Source organism: Acanthochromis polyacanthus, chromosome 2 (assembly GCF_021347895.1).
Source record: "Acanthochromis polyacanthus isolate Apoly-LR-REF ecotype Palm Island chromosome 2, KAUST_Apoly_ChrSc, whole genome shotgun sequence".
Taxonomy (NCBI): Eukaryota; Metazoa; Chordata; class Actinopteri; family Pomacentridae; genus Acanthochromis; species Acanthochromis polyacanthus.
In genome coordinates, this window is record NC_067114.1 from 16,272,034 (window position 1) to 16,296,218 (window position 24,185).

At 40.7% G+C, this 24,185-nt stretch overlaps 4 protein-coding genes across 4 annotated transcripts; 2 read left to right on the top strand and 2 right to left on the bottom strand.

Annotated features, from left to right (window-relative positions):
- The first annotated feature begins 64 nt into the window (after positions 1–64).
- On the top strand, positions 65–5,652 carry pdcd2 (programmed cell death 2). Its single transcript, XM_022193550.2, has 8 exons — positions 65–383; positions 1,395–1,503; positions 1,651–1,707; positions 2,897–3,076; positions 3,221–3,370; positions 3,481–3,581; positions 4,221–4,334; positions 4,865–5,652. The coding sequence occupies exons 1-8, from the start codon at positions 204–206 to the stop codon at positions 5,045–5,047; spliced, it is 1,074 nt and encodes a 357-aa protein (XP_022049242.2). The 5' UTR covers positions 65–203; the 3' UTR covers positions 5,048–5,652.
- A 1,063-nt stretch (positions 5,653–6,715) lies between these two features.
- tbp (TATA box binding protein) lies at positions 6,716–13,045 on the bottom strand. Its single transcript, XM_022193551.2, has 9 exons — positions 12,912–13,045; positions 12,231–12,461; positions 11,064–11,214; positions 10,744–10,921; positions 10,344–10,431; positions 10,098–10,189; positions 9,742–9,909; positions 9,453–9,547; positions 6,716–8,206 (listed from the first exon to the last, which is right to left on the bottom strand). The coding sequence occupies exons 2-9, from the start codon at positions 12,279–12,281 to the stop codon at positions 8,127–8,129; spliced, it is 903 nt and encodes a 300-aa protein (XP_022049243.1). The 5' UTR covers positions 12,282–12,461; positions 12,912–13,045; the 3' UTR covers positions 6,716–8,126.
- psmc3 (proteasome 26S subunit, ATPase 3) lies at positions 13,046–15,759 on the top strand. Its single transcript, XM_022193549.2, has 2 exons — positions 13,046–14,023; positions 14,511–15,759. Exons 1-2 carry the CDS (start codon positions 13,079–13,081, stop codon positions 14,847–14,849), a joined length of 1,284 nt encoding a protein of 427 aa, XP_022049241.1. The 5' UTR covers positions 13,046–13,078; the 3' UTR covers positions 14,850–15,759.
- Positions 15,760–21,118: 5,359 nt separating this feature from the next.
- Positions 21,119–23,776, bottom strand: psmb1 (proteasome 20S subunit beta 1). The gene is given in 10 exon segments (XM_022193526.2): positions 21,119–21,705; positions 21,842–21,948; positions 22,518–22,570; positions 22,572–22,632; positions 22,635–22,644; positions 22,761–22,842; positions 23,191–23,298; positions 23,661–23,676; positions 23,679–23,742; positions 23,744–23,776. Coding segments are annotated over 10 exon segments (705 nt in total). The 5' UTR covers positions 23,762–23,776; the 3' UTR covers positions 21,119–21,519.
- Between the last annotated feature and the right edge of the window lie 409 nt (positions 23,777–24,185).

Here is a 24,185-nt window from a genome sequence, read left to right on the forward strand (position 1 = left end):
ACGCGTTGTATACATTTATTTTCATCTTTATTTCTACAGTGAGACCGCGGAACTAAACATCGGCTGGTGTTTCCGCACGGACAGATTTCAGCGCTGTGTCGGCATGTGTTGTGACAGGTAAAGAAACCCTCACTTCTTCTGGACAGTAGTTATTTACATTCTGCTCGTTAAGCTTTGGCAGACAGACAACCAGCGACCCCGACATGTCCTCTGCGGAGGTAGTTCTGGGTTTCCTGGAGGAGGCGGAGTCGTGGCGGCTTCGGTCCCAACAATTCCCCAGTAAAGTCGGAGGGAAGCCGGCGTGGCTCAGCCAGAGAGGCCTGCCCTCCCTTTCCGAACTAGAGTGTGAGATATGTCGGCTGCCTTTGGCTTTCCTGCTTCAGGTTAGTGTCCTGGAACCACTTCACCATAAATTCTGGTGATCTGTGGTTTAGTTTAAAGTCTGTTTTAACTTATGGATCGGAATAAGACCGTCATTAAGCTGTAGTACAGAAATGCAGACAGTGATGATAAATCATGAAATAAAGAACATACTGGAGCAAGTATTAAACAGCGGTTTTGATGGGAAAGATATGTGGATATTTTCTGGCTTGCTGGTAAAACTGCGTGCATTCATGTGCAATAATCTTCTATGGAAACCATTCCATTGTCCTTTCATATTTGAACTTTTAAACAGTACAGTTAGAACACAGAACAACATAACATTGTGTTAGTATATCTAGAGAACAGGAGCACACAGTTTTTTAATTTCTAAAAGTTCCATAAAGAGACAGGTACTGAAATAAATCATTAATATGTTTTAAATTTGTTTTACTATCATTTATGAGCATTTTAGGTGAGGGAGTTGTTACCATGATGCAGTCCACCCTTAACCTCAATCACTTTAACTTCTGCTTAAACTGTATTGCACCTTTAACCCTCAGAGATTTAATTTCTGTATATCTCTCAGCCTTATTAATTTAAAATCTTTGCAAAGTCTTTAGGCGTCTAAAAAATGCATATACAACATAAGTGATCTCAAGGTGCTTCACACAGCAATGTAAAGACCTTACATTATTGTATTTCGGAAAGAAACCTAATAAATCCAGATAACTTCCTTTGAACAAGCGCTTTCGACACAGTGGGAAGAAAAACCTGCCCTTCAACAGCAAGAATCCTCCAGCAGAACCAGACTCAGGGACAGCAGCACTCCGCCTCGTATGGTTAGGGTGAGGGTAAAGGTTAGAGAGACAGATTACAGATAAAAAACAGACAATTCATAACAGAACAATAAACACTGAGGAGGCTGGTGTGACCACTAACCACATATCAGAAACATGTAGCTCCAGATCTTTAGAAAGACTCATTTAAACTGTTTCTGCTCCATCCAGTTGTCCTCTTCATCTCTGCTGCAGGTGTACGCACCAATATCTGGTCAGGACCGAAGTTTCCACCGAACGCTTTTTCTGTTCTGCTGCAGAACTCCTGAATGCTACTCACGTAATGACAATCGCTGCATGAAAGGTACCGGTAACCATCTTTTCTGCTTTTGTGTTTGTCATGTTTGTTGTTATATGATACTGATCTCCTTCATATTTGTACATTTGATTTGTTTTGTGGCATTGCAACACTTTGTACATTTTTACAGCCTCTTTCTCTCCTTTTGTCCAGTTTTCAGAAGTCAGCTGCCCAGAAGGAATGAATTCTACCCCTATGAGCCTCCTCCAGGTTTGTGCATCTCTCACTGTTAAAATCTTCTTCAACTACTTTAGATGTTTTTCAGTGTCATAACAGAACAGAGGTTAAATCTACTGCATTACACAATAGCCCCTCAGAATCATGTGGGGTTTTGTGCAGCTCTCCATTACACCTGATGAGCTTCTGTTCATGACCAACAAGTGACTGTTAGAGAATTCACTCTGGGGACTCGGATGGCTTAGGTTGAGAAAAAGGTTTACTGATATCAGGAGAAGTGAGACAACGAACAACACAATGATAGGAGCATTGGCAGTGTCAATTCTGAGGATTCTCTTCAACCTTGGGCATATATTGAGTTGGGAGGAATGCCATATTTTGACTATGGCCTAATATGCCGACAACTTGTCTACTCCATAATGTCACATTAACAATATCTAATCTTAACCAAGTCATGTTTTTCCTACAGCATTTGTCTCTCTCTCATCTGTCTTCTTTTGCAGCATCTGCCTTTCTCAGGGTCATATTAGGGACAGAGGGGGCCTGGATGTGCTCTCAGCTTCAGTTTGGGAGAAACAAATAGGAACAGGGGTCATATGTGATAACCTGTAGGATAATTTTAGATGACTTATATCATAACAACTTGATTTAAGGTGACTTTAGATGACAGATGCATGATATCCCAGGATGTCTTCAGCTAACAGCTGCGAGGAACCCTGAACTGGATTCTCACTGACTTTTTTGGGGATGCATTCCGACAGGCTGTCCAGCTCGTCTTTAATGACAGTGCTGCTGCATTCATCCATGTGCTCGGAGGAAAGAGAGTCATTTTTCCTTCAGTGACATTATTCAGTGTTTATGCATGTTGAGAGAGTCAAGTATTTACAATATTTGCATTAGTCAGGTTTCACCAATGCTGTGTTTTACTGTGTTTTCAAGGTAGTTTGGCTTCATCTTTGATATTTTTTTCAGGTTCCTTTGTTAAAACTGTTAGCCTGACCAAAATATTTGAGAAACACTCATTGATGGTGAAGGGACACACATCACTGTCCCTCCAGAGACAAATTTATGTTGCACATATTGACAAACACAGCAAGTGTTCTATCTGCAGAAAACCTATTTTCTTTATACTGAGTGTATTTTCAGCATCTACACACAACTTCCATGCGTCGTCAAGCATTTTAACATGTCATCTTTTCTTCATTTGCCTGATTTTCTTCAGAGGATGAGCCTCCCAGCGATCCTGAGGAGGAGCAGAATGTGTTGTCTGGAGTTAAACTGTGTTGGGTGTGTGGTTGTCCCGGTAACAAAGCGTGCTCCCGCTGTCATGCTGTAACTTACTGTGGAAAACACCACCAGACCCTCCACTGGAAACACACTCACAAGAAAGAGTGTTGCAAAGGTGTGTGTGTGTGTGTTATTCCTTGGATTAAAAATGGACAAAGGTGCTTACCCTCTACATACTGTATGGTTATGCGCTACTGCAGTACAGCTGTCAGTGACTGTGGACTAAGTTTGTCTGCTTTGTCTGTCTCTCTGTGTATAGAAGCATCCACGGCCACAACCTCTCCCCTCCTCTTTCCTGAGTCTGAGCTTGTTACTGAGCCTGAGGAGGAGGAAGAGGATGCAAAGGAGGCTGAAGAAGAAGAAGGAGAGAGTACTCAGACAAGCGCAGATGTTCCTTCCTTAGCAGACAGTGAGTTTTCAGGTCACATAAAGTAATGTGCCAGCTCAGACAACCACTTTATTAAAAAACATATTTAATTTCTTTCATGAGCTGTTATCCTATTTTCTGTTCTCTATCAGCCCTAGCAGAGACGGACTTGGAGGAGATGGCTATGCATGAGACTGAAGACAACAAAGTGTTCCAGCGGTTTAAAACGAAGATCTCACCCGAGCCACACCAGGTAAAACTGTAATTACCGTTTTGTGATTGTATGCCTGCGCCAAACCAGTTAGCATCCATATCTGTCCAGATTCATAACATATGTAGTGGTGGAAATGTAATAGAAGGCCACTCACTATTTGATCAAATATGAATTATGGTCACAAATCTCCTTTCTGTTCCTGAGTTAAAATGTTGAATTATGACTAGAAAAGTGCTTTTAGAAGATTGTGATATCACAGTGAATTTGACCTTTTCAATATAAAATGTTATTGCATCATCATTTTATCCTATTAGCTATTAATACGAAATTTTGTCATACTGTATGAATTCTTTAGTTATGGTCAAAGATGTTTGTGAGCTTAGAACCCTACAATCTAATCAGTTAAAACTGGATTCCAAGTAAATGTTGGTGTCAGATCTGAAGCAATTCCGTTAAGGCATTCAAGAGATTTCATGTTTATCTCACCCCTATGAGTCCTCTGAAGGAGTTACAAGCTTCAGCAGTTGTACCATTGCCTGTTCTTGACCAGTCAAAGCTTTCCAAGAATGGGATGGACAGACAAAGAAACACCACACTGACAACAAAAAGTGAAAAAGATCAACACATTTTCCACACATTCTTTTCTGTGTCCATCTCACAGTGTTTTGTTAAATTCAGGTGCTGCGCTACAGTCGAGGCGGCTCACCCCTGTGGGTCTCTTCTCAGCACATCCCCTCAGATCCGGATATCCCACCATGCACCTGTGGCGCCAAGAGGACATTTGAGTTCCAGGTACTCACTGCTCGTTAAACGCTTATTAATCTGGTCTCTTAAAATCGTAGTCGGGTCTTTTTTCTTTCACTTCAGTGCCGTTGTTTCTTTTCTTCTCCTACCGTCATAACTTTTGTTAGTTTTGACCTTCACTCACTCAAGGGTTGCTGAGTTCATTACCAAAGTTTATGCAAGCTTATTATTAGGAGTGTTTTTTTAGCTTTGCAAAGGACATGTCTGAGATTTGGTGCAGGAACATCTCTGGCACAAATATCTCATCTGTCACCAGTAATGGTTGATGCCCCCCCCAAATTCACCTGTATATGCAGTTGTTACCCCTCTGTGTGTACCTTGTAGGTGAAACTGTGAGGACTCATTTCCCAGAATAAGAAAAACATTAAAGTCTCAGGTGGAAGAAAGTCTTTCTGATCATGTTCCCACTTGAAAGGATTAAAACAGAAGTGTCGGATTATATTTGTGTCCATTTGTTGAACTACATGTGTACCTGTTGGAGCCCTGTGCATGTAATAACCATGTGCGTGTGCGTGCAGGTGATGCCCCAGCTGTTGAACAGTCTGAGCGTGGACTCGGCAGGAGCCAGTATCGACTGGGGGACTCTGGCTGTTTACACGTGCTCTGTCAGCTGTAACCATGACGACCAGTACTGCCCTGAGTTCATCTGGAAGCAGGACTTCAGCTCAGATCAGCACACGCAGATTGAACATGCACAATAGAGCTTTGTGGCTTCTCATAGCAGGAAAAGTGCAGGTGTAATGGATAACATTAATGATGGCTGCATTCCACTCATGTGAGTCAGTTTCAGGGTCCTCGTATCGTGTGTGCAAGGTGACAACGGACTTTCTTTTCTCTGGCCGGAGTAATCACACTACAGTGATGCATCCATTAATGATACCCGCTTCGTCCTGTAGATGGTGGTGGGGGTTGGACCCCACTGCAGTGATGTCACCCTGATTTAACAGAGTGGATGTGTGCTGTTGCTCTGACTATCAGAGTGAAACTCAGCAAGATGTCAAACTCCAGATATTCACAGTCTGGATGGTTATCCACATTTCTTTACATAAGGCAAAGATGCAAATATGTAATTCTGTACATTGAGTATTAGTTCGTTAAAAGTTCAGATACTCAAACAACAATTGTGGATGTTAAGAAAAACGTGTTGGTGATATTTTCTGACCTACAGTGGAGTTTTAGCATGTTCAGTGTTATATACTGTTGTGCAAGAGAATTATTGGATCTTATATTCAGCAAAAACAAATAAAATATGACTTTGTGCCTTTTCATAACAGAATAAACTTTTTTTGTAAGTCATCAAAACAAGCATTCATATGATTTTCTAAATTTTTTTGGTTCATTTTTAACTGTCACTTGCACCTCTCTGGGATTACTGTCTTAAAACAGAAATGAATTAGCTGCATGCATCACAGGAGGACTGATACATGAAAAAAAGACATTAAACCTTCATTGGATAGTCAGTAATTTGGACAAAAAAAAATTTAAATCAAGGCTTAATGGCAAATAAATGCTAAAAATGCAATGTAAAAGTAGCACAAGTACAATGGAGCTGTTAAGTCAATAAACTGGTTGTAGAATGTGAGTCACACAGATATCTCCAAAGTTTGCTAGCATTACAGTAGCTAATGCTAGCAAATTTTGCAGATACAGTATGGCTAATGCTCGCAATATCTCCAAAGTTTGCTGGCATCGACCTTATGACAGTACGAACATCACGTATGTATGGAGCAATTATTGCAGGTTGTAGAGACGGTGCGCTTGATTTGCTTACCCAGCTGTCCAGAAATTATGTTAATAGTATTTCGTGCACACATAGCTTATATTGTGGCCACAATTTTTTAACCATGTCACCAGAGGGGCTCTGCAGGTTACTGTTCAGTCCAGAGTTTAAAAAAAATAGCAAAGTCAGTGTGTATTTAACTGTGCAGAGATGTGTTTTATTGCTTATGAAAGAAATTATGCCTTGTTTCATCTTTCATAAGATACAGTTTAACTTTTAATAAGGGCTGCACATTGACCCCAAACACCTAATCATACCTGTTAAATGGTTGAAATAACTAAAAAGACTGCATTTAGGTTTTACAAAGATATGCCCGCATTATTTTTCTGGGTTGGGAAAGATGTTTATACTCAGGTTTGATGTAAATCATGTTGCCACTGTTGTGAGGAATGAAGCTGTAACTACCAGTTTTTGTCTGTCCTACATCTGTACACTGTGTTGACTGTCGTTTCTACATTTTACACAGAAGTCACTTTTTTTAACTTTAGATAAAAGCAATACACATCTACAAATCTGACACCAAGATGACCATTTCTGTTCAACTCTTTTGTTAAAACTGCACTAATATGTTAATACAGTAAAGGAAGAGTCAGTATGTACATAATTTATTAATGCACAGTGCAGCACATTAACAATTTCAGAAGAAGCAGTAAATGTAACAGAGTTTGATAACATCTTCTGCTACTGCAAGACAAGTGATCAAACTGACTTTAAGGAACATAGTAACCCAGTGGGCTGAAAACCTAAATTACTGAGCTGGTTAACAGCTAAATGTTTACATTGTTGTCAGGAATGTGTCCAGCTGAACCTGGCTGGATCACACATGAGCAAATCAAGAAGGATTCGCTATTTAGACTTATTTTAAATGTCCTTTTTTTGTCGAAGTGTGTGCCTGAGCAAAAAGCACGAAGAACCAGGACAGTCACGTCTTCCAATGGTCGAAAAAAATAATTCTCAAAAGAAAACTATTAAATGCTGTTTGGAATAGCCAAAAAATACATATGAAAACTTTAAAACAATACATATACATGGCAATATGATGTATAGATTATCTCCCATTATACTGCTGTTCAGTGCTACATGTGAATTTAGGAGGACAATGGCAGCCTCTTCTTTTTTAGACCAAAACCCATCTTTTCTTTACATTTCATTCCTGCCTAAATTTGTCTAAATTTCCAAACCCAACTGCTCTAACAGGGTGTCTATTAGTCCACAAAGTTGCAGAGCAGCACCCCCTCAAGGTTGAGGTCCAGTCATTACAACTGAAGTAAAAAAAATAAACTATTTACATACTTTTTAAACATTAAAACACTTCTGTCTGAAATTACACTTTATCTGTTTCAGACTAAACAGTAAATGTACCAGGACCTTAAACCAAGTAACAAAACCTTCAAGAACCAACTAGAAATGACAACTTTGGAAATAAAACTTGGATCAATTGAGGCAATTAATTCAAAGTTTAAGAGCAACTAAATGAGCATCTGAATGGAGAAGGCATGAAGACTCACATAAAGCTTATTGGTTTGTATAAGATAGTCACTCTGACAGAACATGTCTTGATACAATTTGGGGATTGAACAATGAATAAAAATGTAAAGTACAAAAGTGTTTAAAACTGCTTAAAATAAAGTCAAAAACAGTCCCAGTCAGACTGCTTCTCTTCTAATAATTGTTTTTACATTTTTTTTTACAGTCTTATGTACAATCAGGGATGTGATCAGGACAGAAAAGTACTTGTAGAAACTAAAAAGTTTAAATATACCAACATGTGAGCAAAACACTGGGGGGAAAAAAATGTTTAAAATCCTGATCTCCAAAAAAATCTGAATCTCTAGAGGGACGAAAAGTAAAAGGTGACACTGCCACATCCTCACACAACAGCCCTTACAGCAGTCCACTCGTTTAGGTCAACATAAAGAAGACACTTTGATGTGACTCTTCAAAAACATCGAAGTAAAAAGAGTTGGATGGGGACACAATTACAGAAAACGCTACAGGTTCTACGTTGTCTTGCGAAAACCTTTCAGGATGGGGTATATGTTTTCAAATGCCTCGTAGATCTCTGCTCTCACCTTGGCACCTTAAAAAAATAAAGGTAGAAATCAGTAAGTAGATTAAATTACATTGACAAAAGCCCATAAAATATAACCTCTACACTGGTTAGCATCATGCTCTAGATCAGGGGTCGGCAACCCCCGGCTCTGGAGCCGCATGCGGCTCTTTCATCCCTCTGTTGCGGCTCCCTGTAACTTTGGAAAATATATAATCAGCAGGCTATTTAATTAAATTTTATTTTATTTTAGATTGTTAATTTTTAAAATTTAATTCTAAATTTGAAGATTATGGTGATCTTATAACATCTTAATTTTTGTCTGTCACAATATGCGTTCCAGCCGTCAATCTCCGACACTCGCCGGCCTGCGGGTATTCATCTGGAGTCCTGCTGATCTTCGGATCCCAGTGTTTGCTCTACATTCATTCAGCAGCAGTGGGCCACTATTCCTAAATCCTAGCCGTCGCTCCTTCAAATTTCTTACTTTTTTTAATTGTCGCAAATATACCGCCGCACGTCTCTGCCTTCACAGCAGAGTCCTGCATTGTGTCGGGTACTCGTGAGTACTAAGGTAAACTACGGATAATTGTCTTGCTCAGTATCTACTCTTTGATATGTCGGGTTAATACGACGCAACTTGCGAGAACACGGCTCGATGTCACGTCCAGCATCCAGGCAGCAGGTCAGAGAGTCAGACGAGTGTCGTCTTGGAAAATAGGGCAGCGACTTGCCGGAGAAAAGTTCTTAGCTTAAGATAAATAGATTTTACAAGTTAAATAGACATTCGCAAAATATTGATTTCCAGCTAACATTATGTAACATATGAGGTCCAGGAGCAAAAATGACATTAACCAAGTAAGATAAATATTAGTGGTAGGACACAATTTAAAAAATGAATCTAATTAGAGGCTTTGTAATTAATTAATCACGACTGATTAACAAGGGCATAGAGGTACAAAGTGTTGTCTTCATTTTAAATGCCAAAAGGATTTTGCAGCTCTCAGTGTTTTCTTTTCTGTGGGAAACGGGTTGAAATGGCTCTTTGAGGGTAAAGGTTGCCGAGCCCTGCTCTAGATTATCTCCTTCATTTGCATTTAAAGTTCTGCTGTGTTTTTTGAGTAACCTAATCAATCCTCCATCCAACACAAGGCCACAGACACAGTAAGAAGCACCAACTCAAACTGACGAATTTTTCCTACCTCAGGGTTGCGATTAGCATCAAAAGTGTCTGATGACAACTGACAATGAGTAAAATGAAGCAGTTCGGTCTTACCTGTGAGTACAACTTTTCCAGAAACAAAGATGAGCAGGACGATTCGAGGTTTGATCATTCTGTAAATCAGTCCTGGAAACAGCTCTGGTTCATAGCTAGGAAAAAAAACAAAACAAATCACTTTATTTTAAATTAAAGAAAATAGTCTAACATTGCTTGAATAATCTCAGCAAAAATTTCAAAAAGACTATTTTCAAATTGTCAAAAACTACCCTCAGCCTGAGTGTTCTGCATCCCATGTGCTGTGATTATCTATGCTTTTGGACAGTTTACAACAAACAGAATTTACCTGCTAAACTGCTGATGTGTCAGGACTAATCCCTCAAGTCGAATGGGAAACTTCACATCACAACTGCCCACCATGTTCTGAATCTTAAAGTCCAGGAACTTAGCAGGAAAACCGAGCTTCTGCACCACACGGGCATATTTTCTGGCTGCTAACCTTGACTGCTCCTCACTAGAAAGAAATGACAAGTAGATTATTGAGTAAGAACAAACATTTAGAACAGTAAAGCAGATAAGATGAGAATGTTGAGAATATTCTACTGAAAGGAAAGGCTGTCAGGAGGACACTGCTTGCACTAAAGACTGTGGCTTTTTATGATACCATTCACACAAAATGCCAGTAACAAGCTGTAATCTGACCTCTTGGCTCCGGTGCAGACCATCTTTCCAGAGCTGAAGATGAGAGCGGTGGTCCTGGGCTCTCGTATTCTCATGATGACCGCAGCGAAACGCTAAGACAGACAGTTGGGATGACGAGACGGATGTTTAGTACCAGTTCTTCTTCTATCATGCTCTGGACTTAACACTAAACAGGCAAAAAATGCTTGTCTTCAGCTAGAAAAGTCAAACTGCTGAGCAAAAGTTTGTAGTGTGTAACATTCTCACCTTTGGGTTGTACTCTGCATTTCTGGCTCTCAGTGCAATGGTCTTCAAGTCCAGTTTACAGCCCAGGTTTACAGTTGATACTATGTTTCTGATTGAAAACAGTACAAGAGAGGCAGAGACAACAGGAGTGAGTAAAAGAAAGAATATTGACAATGTAGTGAACTTTCCATGAGAGCAAAAGCTTTCCTGACTAAGCAGAAATTACACTAAGACACCCTGACGTAGTCTCGCAAATGTTGGCTCCATTTCAGTTCGACATTGATCACAGTTTATGTCTGCATATGCATTTCCAACAGTAAACTTTGTAAACAGTCTCCTATGGCAAACAAAACAAAACAAAAAGGTGACAAAGTTTCATAAACCACTCTTGTCAATTCTTCCAGTTGGATATGAAGCGTACTGTAGCTGTGGTACAATGCCAGAGCTCTCTGAGGCAGGTGTGGCGGGTGTGATGGGGGTCATGGGCGTCAGCGGGGTGTTGTAGAGCGGCGTGTTTCCCGGCAATGCTGTGGTGGTCGTGCCTGTTACTGTCTGGGAATGGAAGAGTTGAGGGGTCTGCCCCGACGTCCCTGGAAGGCCTGAAGGACAGAGAATGTTTGTTTTTTTCTCTGTAACATGAACTGAAGGTAAATATCTACAATGACTGAAAGATGAATGATTAATATTAAGATCAGCTGATCAGAACGGGGAAGACGCCAGTAATGATGATATTTGTTGTACCTGTGCTGGCCTGCTGTGCCTGTTGTTGTTGCTGTTGCTGCTGCTCCTCCAGTATAGACAGACTGTTGGTGTTCTGTACTGGCTGTGGTGTCAGGCCTGAGCCATATGGCATCATGGGACTGAACATTGGCATGACGGGGGTCATGGCGCCCTGCACACAGGCACATCACCAGGGGGAAAAAAAAAAGCAGTGATTAGGCAGAAAATGAACATTTATCCTGAGAAAGGGCAACAAGATTTTTGAAGTGTCACTTTTTTTTCCCCAATTTACATCTCTTATTTGTTGAAAGAAAAGTCCATCAGTCTTTCTTTCAAGCGTCAAACTCACTAAACATTTGTAGGTTCAACCTGTGTAGGCAGCAGTAGGCGTTTTAAAAACTCTTTTCCCCATCTCAGTCCAGCTCACTGATGAGTGGCTAGGTGCGGCTACAAAAGGGAGGTAATTGGGGATGTGCGAGACGTATGTATGGCTGCATGTGTGTATTTTAGTTTTGTTCTATGTGTCATGTATTTATTATGTATTCTTAATATCTTTTGTTATGTTTTATTGTGTTGCAGTGCAGCTTGATTTCTTGCCTTATCTTTGACAAATTTCTCCCACAGGAGACAATAAAGTATACGTAACTTAACACAGCTTCTTTCTACTAGTGATAATAACAGCATCACATTCAAAAAGTCATTTCAAACAATGTGGGCACATATTGACTTGCTTCAGGAAATTTCAGAAGTAGATATCTGCAGCAAAATCCAAAGTGAGGCTCGAAGCTCAAGACTGAGATCTTCTTTTAAAATACTTTAACTAATTCAAGTACATGACGGTCTTTGACACACCAAATGGCTGTTCACAAAAAAAGTCTTTTTCCAGACCTGTTTAGCATTTGATGGTTAACTTTCCCTCTAAATACTCCAGTTTAACATGACTGTCGCACTTCTTCCAATAAATGAAGTTGTTCATTTAAATTAGTTCCACATTAGCGTGAATTACAGGGGATTTGACTGCAGACACAAGTCACAATGCTAATGCTCTACAAGATGCTAAGTCATGCGAGGCTGGCTCAAGTTGCTGCTATGCTGGGCAGCTACAGTGAGCAAAGAACATGAGGTGGAAGATATGACTGTGTGAAGTACAAGAATGAGTATAATTTGAAGATGTCAAGTCCATGTTACCTGAGGGGAAGCCAGCCCCTGGAAGGGTGGTATACTGTTGTTCTGGTCCATCTCTTCAGCTCCTCACGTTAACTTACTGCCACCCAAGAGCAGGCAGTAACAGGCTGGATAACTTCACAGCTGGTGTGTTAAAGCACTGGATCTAGGGTCTATATTACAGTAGAAACAACAACCACTGGGGACTTGGCTCTGCAGGAACACGACTTTTCGTTTCTTATCACTGGCAGCTACCTGAAAAGATGAACAGAACCACGACTTAAGTAAACACGTGATTAACAATGATTAATTACCACCATCCATCAACGTTACGTGAATCACACGCAAGTGAATGGAGCCTAACTGGTGCAGCTGCAGCTGCAGCGGTGGCGCGAACACACACGAGCTTTGACGTTTTGATGTTATACTTATGCTCTTTCACTCATTTGGGCCCGAATGTAACACGTGTCCTTTAAGTAGTTTAGTATGCTGAATATAGTTGACAGCTTCATCTATATGCAAACAGGGCGTCTTGACATGCTATAAAACGAAACACACTGGCTAGCGGCAGTTAGCCGCAGCGTTAGCATGAGCAACACTAGCTAACATGAAAACGTAAGCAACACGCGCTGTTACCACGTTAAAATCAGCGCATTTTGTGTTAAAAAAGTTGCAAATAACGTTGGTATTTGTCCGTCAACTTACTTTAGCAGTCTTGTAGTTATAAGCAGAGCAGAAACAGCATTAAATTAGCTTCAACTTCGGGTCATTCTCGGGTCTTGGCATTCAACGATTGCAAAGCGGCTTCGGCTATTTCCGGAAGCTGCAGTTTTATGTTCCGTTGGGTCACAGTTCAGACACACAGAGCAAAGATGGCGTCGCTGAGTGACAAATCAGTTTGGGATGAAGTGGAGGATGGTATCGGCGAAGAAGTGTTAAAAATGTCTACAGAGGAGATAGTTCAGCGAACTCGTCTTCTCGACAGTGAGATAAAGATTATGAAGAGCGAGGTGCTGCGTGTGACCCACGAGCTGCAGGCTATGAAAGATAAAATCAAAGAAAACACGGAGAAGATCAAGGTGAACAAAACGCTGCCGTACCTGGTGTCTAATGTGATCGAGCTACTCGACGTGGACCCCAACGACCAGGAGGAAGACGGGGCTAACGTGGACCTGGACTCCCAGAGAAAAGGAAAGTGCGCCGTCATTAAGACCTCCACCCGGCAGACCTACTTTCTGCCGGTGATCGGGCTGGTGGACGCCGAGAAGCTGAAGCCCGGAGACCTGGTGGGTGTCAATAAAGACTCCTACCTGATCCTGGAGACCTTACCGACCGAATACGACTCCAGAGTCAAGGCCATGGAGGTGGACGAGCGTCCCACAGAGCAGTACAGCGACATCGGAGGGCTGGACAAGCAGATCCAGGAGCTGGTGGAGGCCATCGTGCTACCCATGAACCACAAGGAGAAGTTTGAAAACCTGGGCATCCAGCCACCTAAAGGGGTCCTGATGTACGGACCACCTGGCACTGGGAAGACCCTCCTGGCCAGGGCCTGTGCTGCTCAGACCAAGGCCACATTCCTGAAGCTGGCAGGTCCACAGCTGGTCCAGATGTTCATTGGAGATGGAGCCAAGCTGGTCAGAGATGCCTTTGCCCTGGCCAAAGAGAAAGCCCCATCCATCATCTTCATCGATGAGCTGGACGCCATCGGAACCAAGAGGTTTGACAGCGAGAAGGCGGGAGACAGAGAGGTGCAGAGGACCATGCTGGAACTGCTCAACCAGCTGGATGGATTTCAGCCCAACATGCAGGTCAAGGTAAAGATGTCTAATAAACCTGTTTAAAATGCCTGAAAGGTTTGTGTAGAATATGTATAGCTGCGGTGACCATTACCTTTACCTCCATACAAATGGGAAGTCAAATTGGAACTGTACATGTGACTCAGTAATTGTAATTCAGACAGCAAAATTGTAAGGTAGTAAAGAAATTACGCTGAAGAGCTCAAGAAATTGTATCACCTTACTCCAATGCAATCGTTAATAATGACAAACATCACCATATAAATTTTGTCAGGGTAAATCTATGTCAAAAAAAGACATTAAACATCATGTTATGGTGCCATTAGTATTAATGGTTGTTACACAGAATGAAGAAGAAAATTCCAACATGAAATACAAACATCATAGACAGTACAAAATGAAAAAATACATACAAAGAGTTTCCTAAAATAATTTGTGGATTCTAGTATTATTTCACAGTATAATGTTCACAGTTTAACTACAGTAATAGTGTTCATGTCTTTAGGTGATTGCTGCCACCAACAGAGTGGACATCTTGGACCCTGCCCTGCTCCGTTCAGGTCGTCTGGACAGGAAGATCGAGTTCCCCATGCCAAACGAAGAGGCCAGAGCTCGCATCATGCAGATCCACTCCCGTAAAATGAACGTCAGCCCCGACGTCAACTACGAAGAGCTGGCCCGCTGCACTGACGACTTCAACGGAGCCCAGTGCAAAGCAGTGTGCGTGGAGGCCGGTATGATCGCGCTGCGTCGCGGAGCCACGGAGCTGAACCACGAGGATTACATGGAGGGAATCCTGGAGGTGCAAGCCAAGAAGAAGGCGAACCTTCAGTACTACGCCTGAGGACACTGCCTGTGTCTGCATTTGTGTATGAGAGAGTCTTTGATTATTCACACAGCTGTTGAGAAAACACTTGTTACTTGTTAAGTGATGATTAATTTGAGTTAATAAAAATGAAAAAAATGCTTTAACTAAGTGATGTTGTTTCTTTCAGCTAAATACAGAGGATAGAGTTTAAAAACATGTTCTTGATTTCAGGTGGTGCAGAATAATCTCATAGCTGCTGTGGATTTATTGCTTTCAAGTCTTGAATCATCCATTTACAAGTAGCACATCTGGAATTATGTTTCAGTCATTAATGAAACAAATCCCTCAGGTGATGTTTACAGTAAAATTTCACTAGTCTGTTAGATTAAGTAGTTAATGTGCTGTACACCACTGGTAGTATCACTTGTCAGTCATTTTAATTCTTGCCAGTATCTCTGAGCGATGTATGGGAGTCACAAGTAGTAAGGAATATTCACATTTTTCTTTCTTAAGTCTAAATTAAATGCTCAAAATTGAAATACTCATCCAAACTGTATCATGTACACTTGTTTCTGCTGAACTTATCAATAAAAAGATTAAACTGGTGAAACTATATAAATATAAAATATCCCAAATAGAAATGTTGCCTGTTCCCCTCTCTTACTGATGTTTATACCATGAACAAGTCAATTATAGTTCCTTATACAGTATTATCATGACGATATTTTGAATAAAAAAGGGGGATAGCGACACATAACTACAGATTAATTTGTCCTTCAAGTTTTCTTTTACATTCTTGATTATCAGCTGCTTATCTCACATAGAGGAATGCCGTTCAGCTACTTTGATGCAATCATGAGTGAGGCAAACGTGACAAAGTTGAAATGATCCGTTTCTGTAATTCTCCATCAACAGATGTAATTAAAATATTAATGTTATTATCCCATCTGGCTGGAAACTTCTCTTTTTATTGAAACTACTGACTGCCATAAGACTGAAAATCATTGAATCAAGAATAATAAATACATAGAGAGATTTAAAAAAAAAAAAGCATGAAGGAAGCTCTAGCTCATTTCAGTGATATTTTGATCAATTTTTAAATTTATTTATTTCAAACTAAAAATGCATTAATTAAAGATGTGAATGAGAATTAATCTGACTTCTTGCTTAGTTCAAAGGTGTTCAGTTATCTTTACTAATGGAGCTCAGGTTACATGTAATTTTGGAATTTCAAGTTGAATTAACATATTTAATGACATGAATGTTTCTGAAGCTTTTAAAATCGTATTTTAATCTGAGAAGACGCAGATAAACAAGGCTGCCTCTACTGTGAACACAAAAGAATGTGTGTGTGTGTGTGTGTGTGTGTGTGTGTGTGTGTGTGTGTGTGTGTGTGTGTGTGTGTGTGAAAACCAGTTTGACTGTAGCTCATTTCTTTGACTTTCATTTTCAAGTTGCAGTTTGAAATCACACACCAGAAACCTTTGAGGACTCTGGAAAGCAGCTGAACATGGCTGACAAGGATTTAAATCCAGAGAGAGGTGAGTCCATCATCATTTAAACGGTTCACCTGATCGATGCAGCACCTTTACAGCAACATGGAGTTTTGGTTCCTCAGCTTTCAGGCTGGTGCTGGTGGGATGGGAAAAGTCTGAGAAAAGTGCCTCTAGCAACACGATCCTGGGCAAAGAAGAGTTTCTTTCAGGAAGGACTAGTTCTAAATGTGTGAGCCAACATGCTCAGCTGGCAGGAAGGTTATTTCTTGTGTGTATCAAACAAACATATAGATGTTTTATGTGAAAACTGAAATGATTGGATGTTTTCAGGCAACTTCTCTCACTAACCTGAAGTTGTGCTGCTCAGAAGTTGTATGAATTGTTGCATGTATTTTTCAGGGTTTTGCAAGAGGAATCGCTACGTCATTATAGCATTTGACACATTTTGACTCATCTTGCTTGTACACAAGATGAGAATTTGATATATTTTGACAACAAGAAGTGAAAATAAGTTGGTATATAGCAAGAAAAACATTCTCTTGACAATGAGAATTTGATCTTTTCATCATTGTAGCAGCAATGTGCCATAGATTTACAGAGCCAATAACAAATATAAAATATGTAGAAATGATTTACTCACCTCCCACCATTTGGAAATTTTATTCTTGTATTATTTCCAAACAGTACATCATAATCAATATATTACACACGTGGACAAAATTGTTGGTACCCCTCAGTTAAAGAAGGAAAAACCCACAATTCTCACTGAAATCACTTGAAACTCACAAAAGTAACAATAAATAAAAATTTATTGAAAATTAAATAATCAAAAACAGCCATCACTTTTGAATTGTTGATTAACATAATTATTTAAAAAAACAAACTAATGAAACAGGCCTGGACAAAAATGATGGTACCTCTATAAAAGATTGAAAACTATTTGACCAGAGTGACATGATTAACTCAGGTGTGTCATTTAATTGACATCACAGGTGTTTCCAAACTCATAATCAGTCAGTCTGCCTATTTAAAGGGAGACAAGTAGTCACCCTGCTGTTTGGTGAAAAGGTGTGTACCACACTGAACATGGACAACAGAACGCGAAGGAGAGAATTGTCCCAGGACATCCGAAAAAAAAATTATAGACAAACATCTTAAAGGTAAAGGCTATAAGACCATCTCTAAACAGCTTGAAGTTCCTGTGACAACAGTGGCTCGTATTATTCAGAAGTTCAAGACCCACGGGACTGTAGCCAACCTCCCTGGACGTGGCCACAAGAGGAAAATTGATGACAAATTGAAGAGACGGATCGTTGGAATTGTATCCAAAGAGCCAAGAGCAACCTCCAAAGAAATTAAAGGTGAATTCCAAGGCCAAGGTACATCAGTGTCAGATCGCACCATTCGCCGTTGTTTGAGCCAAAGTGGACTTCATGGGAGACGACCAAGGAGGACACCACTGCTGAAAAAAACTCATAAAAAAGCCAGATTGGAATTTGCAAAAATGCATGTTGACAAGCCACAAAGCTTCTGGGAGAATGTCCTTTGGACAGATGAGACCAAACTGGAGCTTTTTGGTAAGGCACATCAACTCTATGTTCATAGACTCAAAAACCAAGCATACGAAGAAAAGAACACTGTCCCTACGGTGAAACATGGAGGAGGCTCAGTAATGTTTTGGGGCTGCTTTGCTGCATCTGGCACAGGGTGTCTTGAAAGTGTGCAAGGTACGATGAAATCTGAAGACTATCAAGGCATTCTGGAGAGAAATGTGCTGCCTAGTGTCAGAAAGCTTGGTCTCAGTCGCAGGTCATGGGTCTTCCAACAGGACAACGATCCAAAACACACAGTCAAAAACACCCAAGAATGGCTGAGAGAAAAGCGTTGGACTATTCTAAAGTGGCCTTCTATGAGCCCAGATCTGAATCCCATTGAACATATGTGGAAGGAGCTGAAACATGCCATTTGGAGAAGACACCCATCAAACCTGAGACAACTGGAGCTGTTTGCTCATGAGGAGTGGGCCAAAATACCTGTTGACAGCTGCAGAACGCTCATTGACAAATACAGAAATCGTTTAATTGCAGTGATTGCCTCAAAAGGTTGTACAACAAAATATTAAGTTATGGGTACCATCATTTTTGTCCAGGCCTGTTTCATTAGTTTGTTTTTTTAAATAATTATGTTAATCAACAATTCAAAAGTGATGGCTGATTTTGATTATTTAATTTTCAATAAATTTTTATTTATTGTTACTTTTGTGAGTTTCAAGTGATTTCAGTGAGAATTGTGGGTTTTTCCTTCTTTAACTGAGGGGTACCAACAATTTTGTCCACGTGTGTACATGGAGCTTCTTGGTGAGCAAGCCTGGGAATATGTTGTAGTAGTGTTCACAGGAGCTGATGTGCTGGAAGGCATGGACATGACATACTTTCTGAGAAATCGGGATGCAAGCTTGCATAAATTCCTTGACAAGTGTGGGAACAGACAGTACTTTTTCAATAACAGGAGCAGAGGCTACAGCACTCAGGTTACAGACCTTCTTGAGGGGATTGAAAAGTTGTCCTCTCAACACAGCCCTGGGTTTTACGAGATTGACAAAGCTATCGCAACAAACATGGAGGAGATGAATCAAGCTCTGACTGACAGGGCACAAAAAAGTGCACAAAAGGCTGCTGCCAGAAAGCGTGCCCAGCAAGTCATCTTCCGTCAGGGGAGGGCACATAGACTCACTGAGGTGCGAATTGTGCTACTTGGTGAAAAAAGGAGCGGAAAGACCACTGCAGCAAAAACGATGGCAAAGTTATTTTATCAAGAAGAGAAAAATAAAAGTAAATGTGTTGCCACTCGCACCATCATCAATGACAGGATAGTCCAAGTCGTGGACACTCCCAGATGGTCTATTCAGACGTGGGGACAGTCAACTCAAAAACAACACCCAATCGAAGAGGCACTGTCCCTCAGCCACCCTGGGCCACATGCTTTTCTCATTACTGTGAATTTAAGATAAGGTTTCACAGAGAGGCACAGAATTGCCCTGGAAAACAATCTCGCTTGCCTCTCAGATACAATGTGGAAAAATGCCATCGTGCTCTTCACCTTTGGGGAGAGGTTGCGAGGGGAAACCATAGAGATGTACATCGAGAATCAAGGTGAAGACCTCAAGTGGCTCGTGGAACGATGTGACAACAGATATCATGTTTTCAGCGACACACAGTTCAAAGATCTCCCACAAATCAGAGAGCTGCTGGAGGAGACAGATGGAATGGTGGAAGCAAACAGTGGACAGTACTTCAGTGACATCCTCTCCCAGCTCCACAGTGAAAGACCCTCCAGTGAGAGGAGCGACCCCTTGGACATGGAGGAGGATGATTCCGAGTACACACCCGGGGAGAGGAAGATGATGGAAAAGATGAAGAAGGACATGCTAGAACTCCTGCGGGTGGAAATTATCCGCTCCATTTCTGCACAAATTACAGCAGCAAAAAGTAATTCATTCATACTCCCCGACAGTAAGGCCACCTCTCAAATCATTTCACACCAAATTAAAAAAAGAAAAAAATACTTAAGTCTTTGAACAATAGCAAAATGTTAAGCAGACTAATACATTTCAATCCTCTGCTTTTTTTCAGTGAGTCTGGAGCGGACACCATCAGAGGGTGGGATTAAAGAAACAAATAAAGGTCACCATCAACCAAGCTCTGGAATAGGCACCGACTCCAATGTGGACATTATTGACACTGAATAAGAGATGAGCAAAAATCACACACAGAATGAATAAATCCCTCCTGTCCAACATCTGTGTACCTCTGGTATCAAACCACCCCATGCTTTTGTTGTTTTGCTAATTTCTGTTTAGAAAATATACATTAACATTATATTAAGATGAATGAATGTACATAATGTAAAGATACCTAAATGTGACTACTACATCTGAAATGCTTTTTTTTGTGTTTTTTCTTAAGTACCCATGATGGAAACCTTTATCATGTGACAATATTAATGTGCACTTATGTATTAATATGAGAAGAATCCTAGACTTCTACTAGCTTATTTGTGGTAATGATTTCCTTGATGTTACGGCCACAAGTAACTGTGTGCAGTCTTGTTCATTGGATGGGTTCCTCCTTGGCCTTTGTATGGGGAGATTACATGTGCAGGGACAGCTGTGACTGGTTTTCAGAGCCTCTCTAGAACCCCAGCTGCCACCCCTCTCAACTGATGACTCCAGAGTAGATGACCTGCACTCCAGTCTTGTTCGCCTCACCTCTCGAAGCATTTAGTGACTTGTGAACTGTGTGTTCAGAGGCACCAGTTTTGTTTAGTTTGTTTTGTACACTATTAATATTTGTTACTTGTGGTGGGTGTTGCTGCTATACTTAAGTCTAGTTCGGAAGTTGTTTTGTGTTTAGCTAAATTACAAACTGTTAGTCTTCACTTTGTGATATTCTGCTCTTTGATTTGGCAACATCCACCAGTCTTGTGTTCTTTGTATGGTCACTTTTCTGTTAAATTAGCTACTGAGCAATAAATTAATTTACCTGAACCAATAACTGGTTATTTTGTTGCATCCAGTCAACTCTAGAGGTTGGATCACAACACTTGAGAATAAAGTTTGAGCTCTTTATAGTACTGATGGCATCACCCTTAATGCCAACCTGTTTAAAATTTTGAAAATAAACCCAAAACACCTTTATTCTTTAGTCACTGCTGGCAACATTTCCTGTGTTCTTTTCTCTCAAGATTAATTAACTGCAGTGTACTCTGGAAAAACAGGTCTGTGGACACATATTGAACAAGCAGAACCAATTATATAATTCTTTACATTTATTAAGAATGTAAAAAGAATAGCAGAGGATGTATCCTTCCGAAACACAATGAAAAATCCAAACAGTAGCAAGTCTAGGCAAGGGCGAGTGAAGAATTTGTTTCTCATAACAGGCGTGTTGATCTAGGATGAAGCTGACAGACCGCATAAACATGTATGTGGTAACAGTAAAACTTTGCAGGAAATAACTGGGGAGCAGGAGAAAAGCATCACTTGTGAATGGATGGAGATTGTGGATTGTTTTTTAATGGAAAAAAATGTGCTCCCCAGTTAAACCTCTAGATCAACACTCCAATTGTAAGAAACCTGATGCTATTGGGTCTAAACCAGCAGGTTGAAAGTGGAACAAGCAGACCAAAGAGGAAACCATCAGCTGTCCTGCTCAGTCTTTCCTCAGAGGTATTGTCTGCTCATTAATGCCCTCCTTGGTGATGACACACACCCGAAGAGCATCTCCGGTGTAGACATCTCTCTCTGCGGCCGAGATGAAGACGTCCTTGACCAGCTGAATCGCTTTGTCCTGAGTCAGAGGGACATGCTCCACGCCCTCCATGTTCTTAAAACCAATCTGTGGAAGTACGGGTTGAAGTCAGGCTTTGAGGAAACTTGACAAGAGGAAATCTTTGTTTTTCTGCATATTAAACGGTAAAACAAAGGTGGCAACAGCAGATTAGTATCCATATGTATGTGTGTTTGCTATCTACCTGGTTGTCTAGTAGTGGCTGTAGCATGGCACTGGCTGATCCTCCAGCCTTGTAGGTGTCTCTCTGGTAGGAGCCCACCGGGTCAAAGCTGTACACGGCTCCCTTGCCTACAATAAAAATAAAATACAGCAAAATTTTTCAGCTTCCAGCTGAGACACAACAAAGACAAAACAACCCAAGTGTATGGAAAAGTCAAGAACAATGTAAGTAACAACCCAAGAAATAGTCCTTGCCCCCTGCAAAAAGACATTTTGACATGGCATAGCTGGAAAGGCACATTTCTACACACGTGGACAAAATTGTTGGTACCCCTCAGTTAAAGAAGGAAAAACCCACAATTCTCACTGAAATCACTAGTTACTTTTGTGAGTTTCAGTGATTTCAGTGAGAATTGTGGGTTTTTCCTTCTTTAACTGAGGGTACCAACAATTTTGTCCACGTGTGTAAATATGAATAAGTCTCGGTGTTGTGCATGCCTGCTCCCTGGGCAGTAAGTAGAACTGAGGAATCTGTAATTAATTCAAATGTTGCTTTCCTGCTTTGACAAGGTCAAAGTGTCGACTGTAAAAAAAAAAAAAAACAACAACAAAAAAAAAACATACAGTATTTTGTCCTTACAGTGCAGTGCAGATGCACACAAAGCAATACATTTACCCATCATAACATCAGTACCCACCCTCCTCATCCAGTCCTCCAATGATGTTGTAGACATAGTATGGAAGAACCTCCGGCGTACAGAATGGTTGACAACATGGCTGCAATGGCTCCGCTGGTCATCGTCTTGTTGTTGAGTGTTTGTACATCTGAAAGAGGACATTACCATTCAATATCAAAAAACAAAATACAAAAATTCTAATGTAATGTACAAATTAAATTTAAAAGACAGCACAACCAAACAATCCTTCTGCACCAACTTCACCTTTAGTCTGGCATCAATGATTTTGGTCAGAGTCAGGCAGTCGCCATGGAAACCGCTGCAGCCGATGACAGTTGTGTCAGTCCTGTGAGATGAAAAAGACGAGGCACATTAATCAGTGACAGTCAGAGCTATATATTCTTCAATTTGATGGGATTCATGTATAACTGACACATGTTTAATACATAAATAACCAACTTCAGCATTGCTGAGGGTCACTTCATGTAATTACTGAGTACCAGCTGGAAGCACCAAAGCACATCTAAAGTGACTACTGCTTGCACGTCTATATTAAAAAGGCCGTTTAATTAGTATACTATGAAAACAGCGAGTAAACTGAACTGTTAAAGATTAAGAGGAGCTGACAATGTGTCTGATTACTCCGAATATGCTGCCTTTCATTAGCTAAACAGAGAGGTGACTGTGCACTTACAGTTTGTAGCATTTCGGAGAGTCCCGGCTGTGGATCGAGTAGCCTTCACTCAGTCTGGTGTCGGAGGCTACGATGGCAAAATCTTCCCCGGCAACAGCTAGTACAGTTCTGAGGAAATGCACAGCACAGGTTATTCCTTCATCTTATAGAAACACCGCAATAACGCTCAAAACAGGCTGATGTTTCTGACACAAGCTAGAAGAAGCTAAGCTGCTGTATCGAAAACGAAACTGTGACATTAATTCATTATTCCCTTAATTTGTCGTTAATATTGTAATTCAAAACATTTAGATTAAAATAATATACCTTCGTTTTGGGCAAAGAAACTATATTCGCAACATTTCATTAACTTAGCATCTGTTTTGTTTGAGTTGCTTAGCCGGTAGCTAGTTAGCCCTCGTCCAGTGTAATAGGATGTAAACGTTAGCTAGCTAGCAGGCTAACTGGTCAGCAGCCGTAAATTCACTCACCCTCCGTTGAAAGCTATGGAGAGAACTTGTGTTCTACTGGACCAGTGTAATGATAATCTTTCATCTTCCCGGGGTCTCCAAAAACCCTGAGCAGAGAGCATCTTTGTTTCAGAGAGCTGAAGGTGGTGAAGCTTCTGTCAGGTAAACTCGCTGTATCACTGCAATATGGCAGCCTCTTCTTCTACCGACATCACATCCGCCCGTCCAGAGCGTCTGTGTGTCAGAGCGCCCCACAGGCGGGTCGATGCAGAGCAAGACATGTCAGACAGGAGGCGGTGGTTTAAGTCATGATCCAGATGGCAGTGGAGTAGTTCGTCCCCATATTTCACCATCTGGAAATAGTGTATTTTCTCATCTATTTCTCCCAAAAAAGAAGATCAGAACTATCAGTAAGAGATTGTAAAAATCCGTAAAGTCCAGATTTGGGTTTACTTGACTGCTCGTTATTACATAATCTATAAAATATCTAAATGGCATGGTAAAAATGTTGTGACTAATATTCAGCACAGAATTCTGCATGACTGA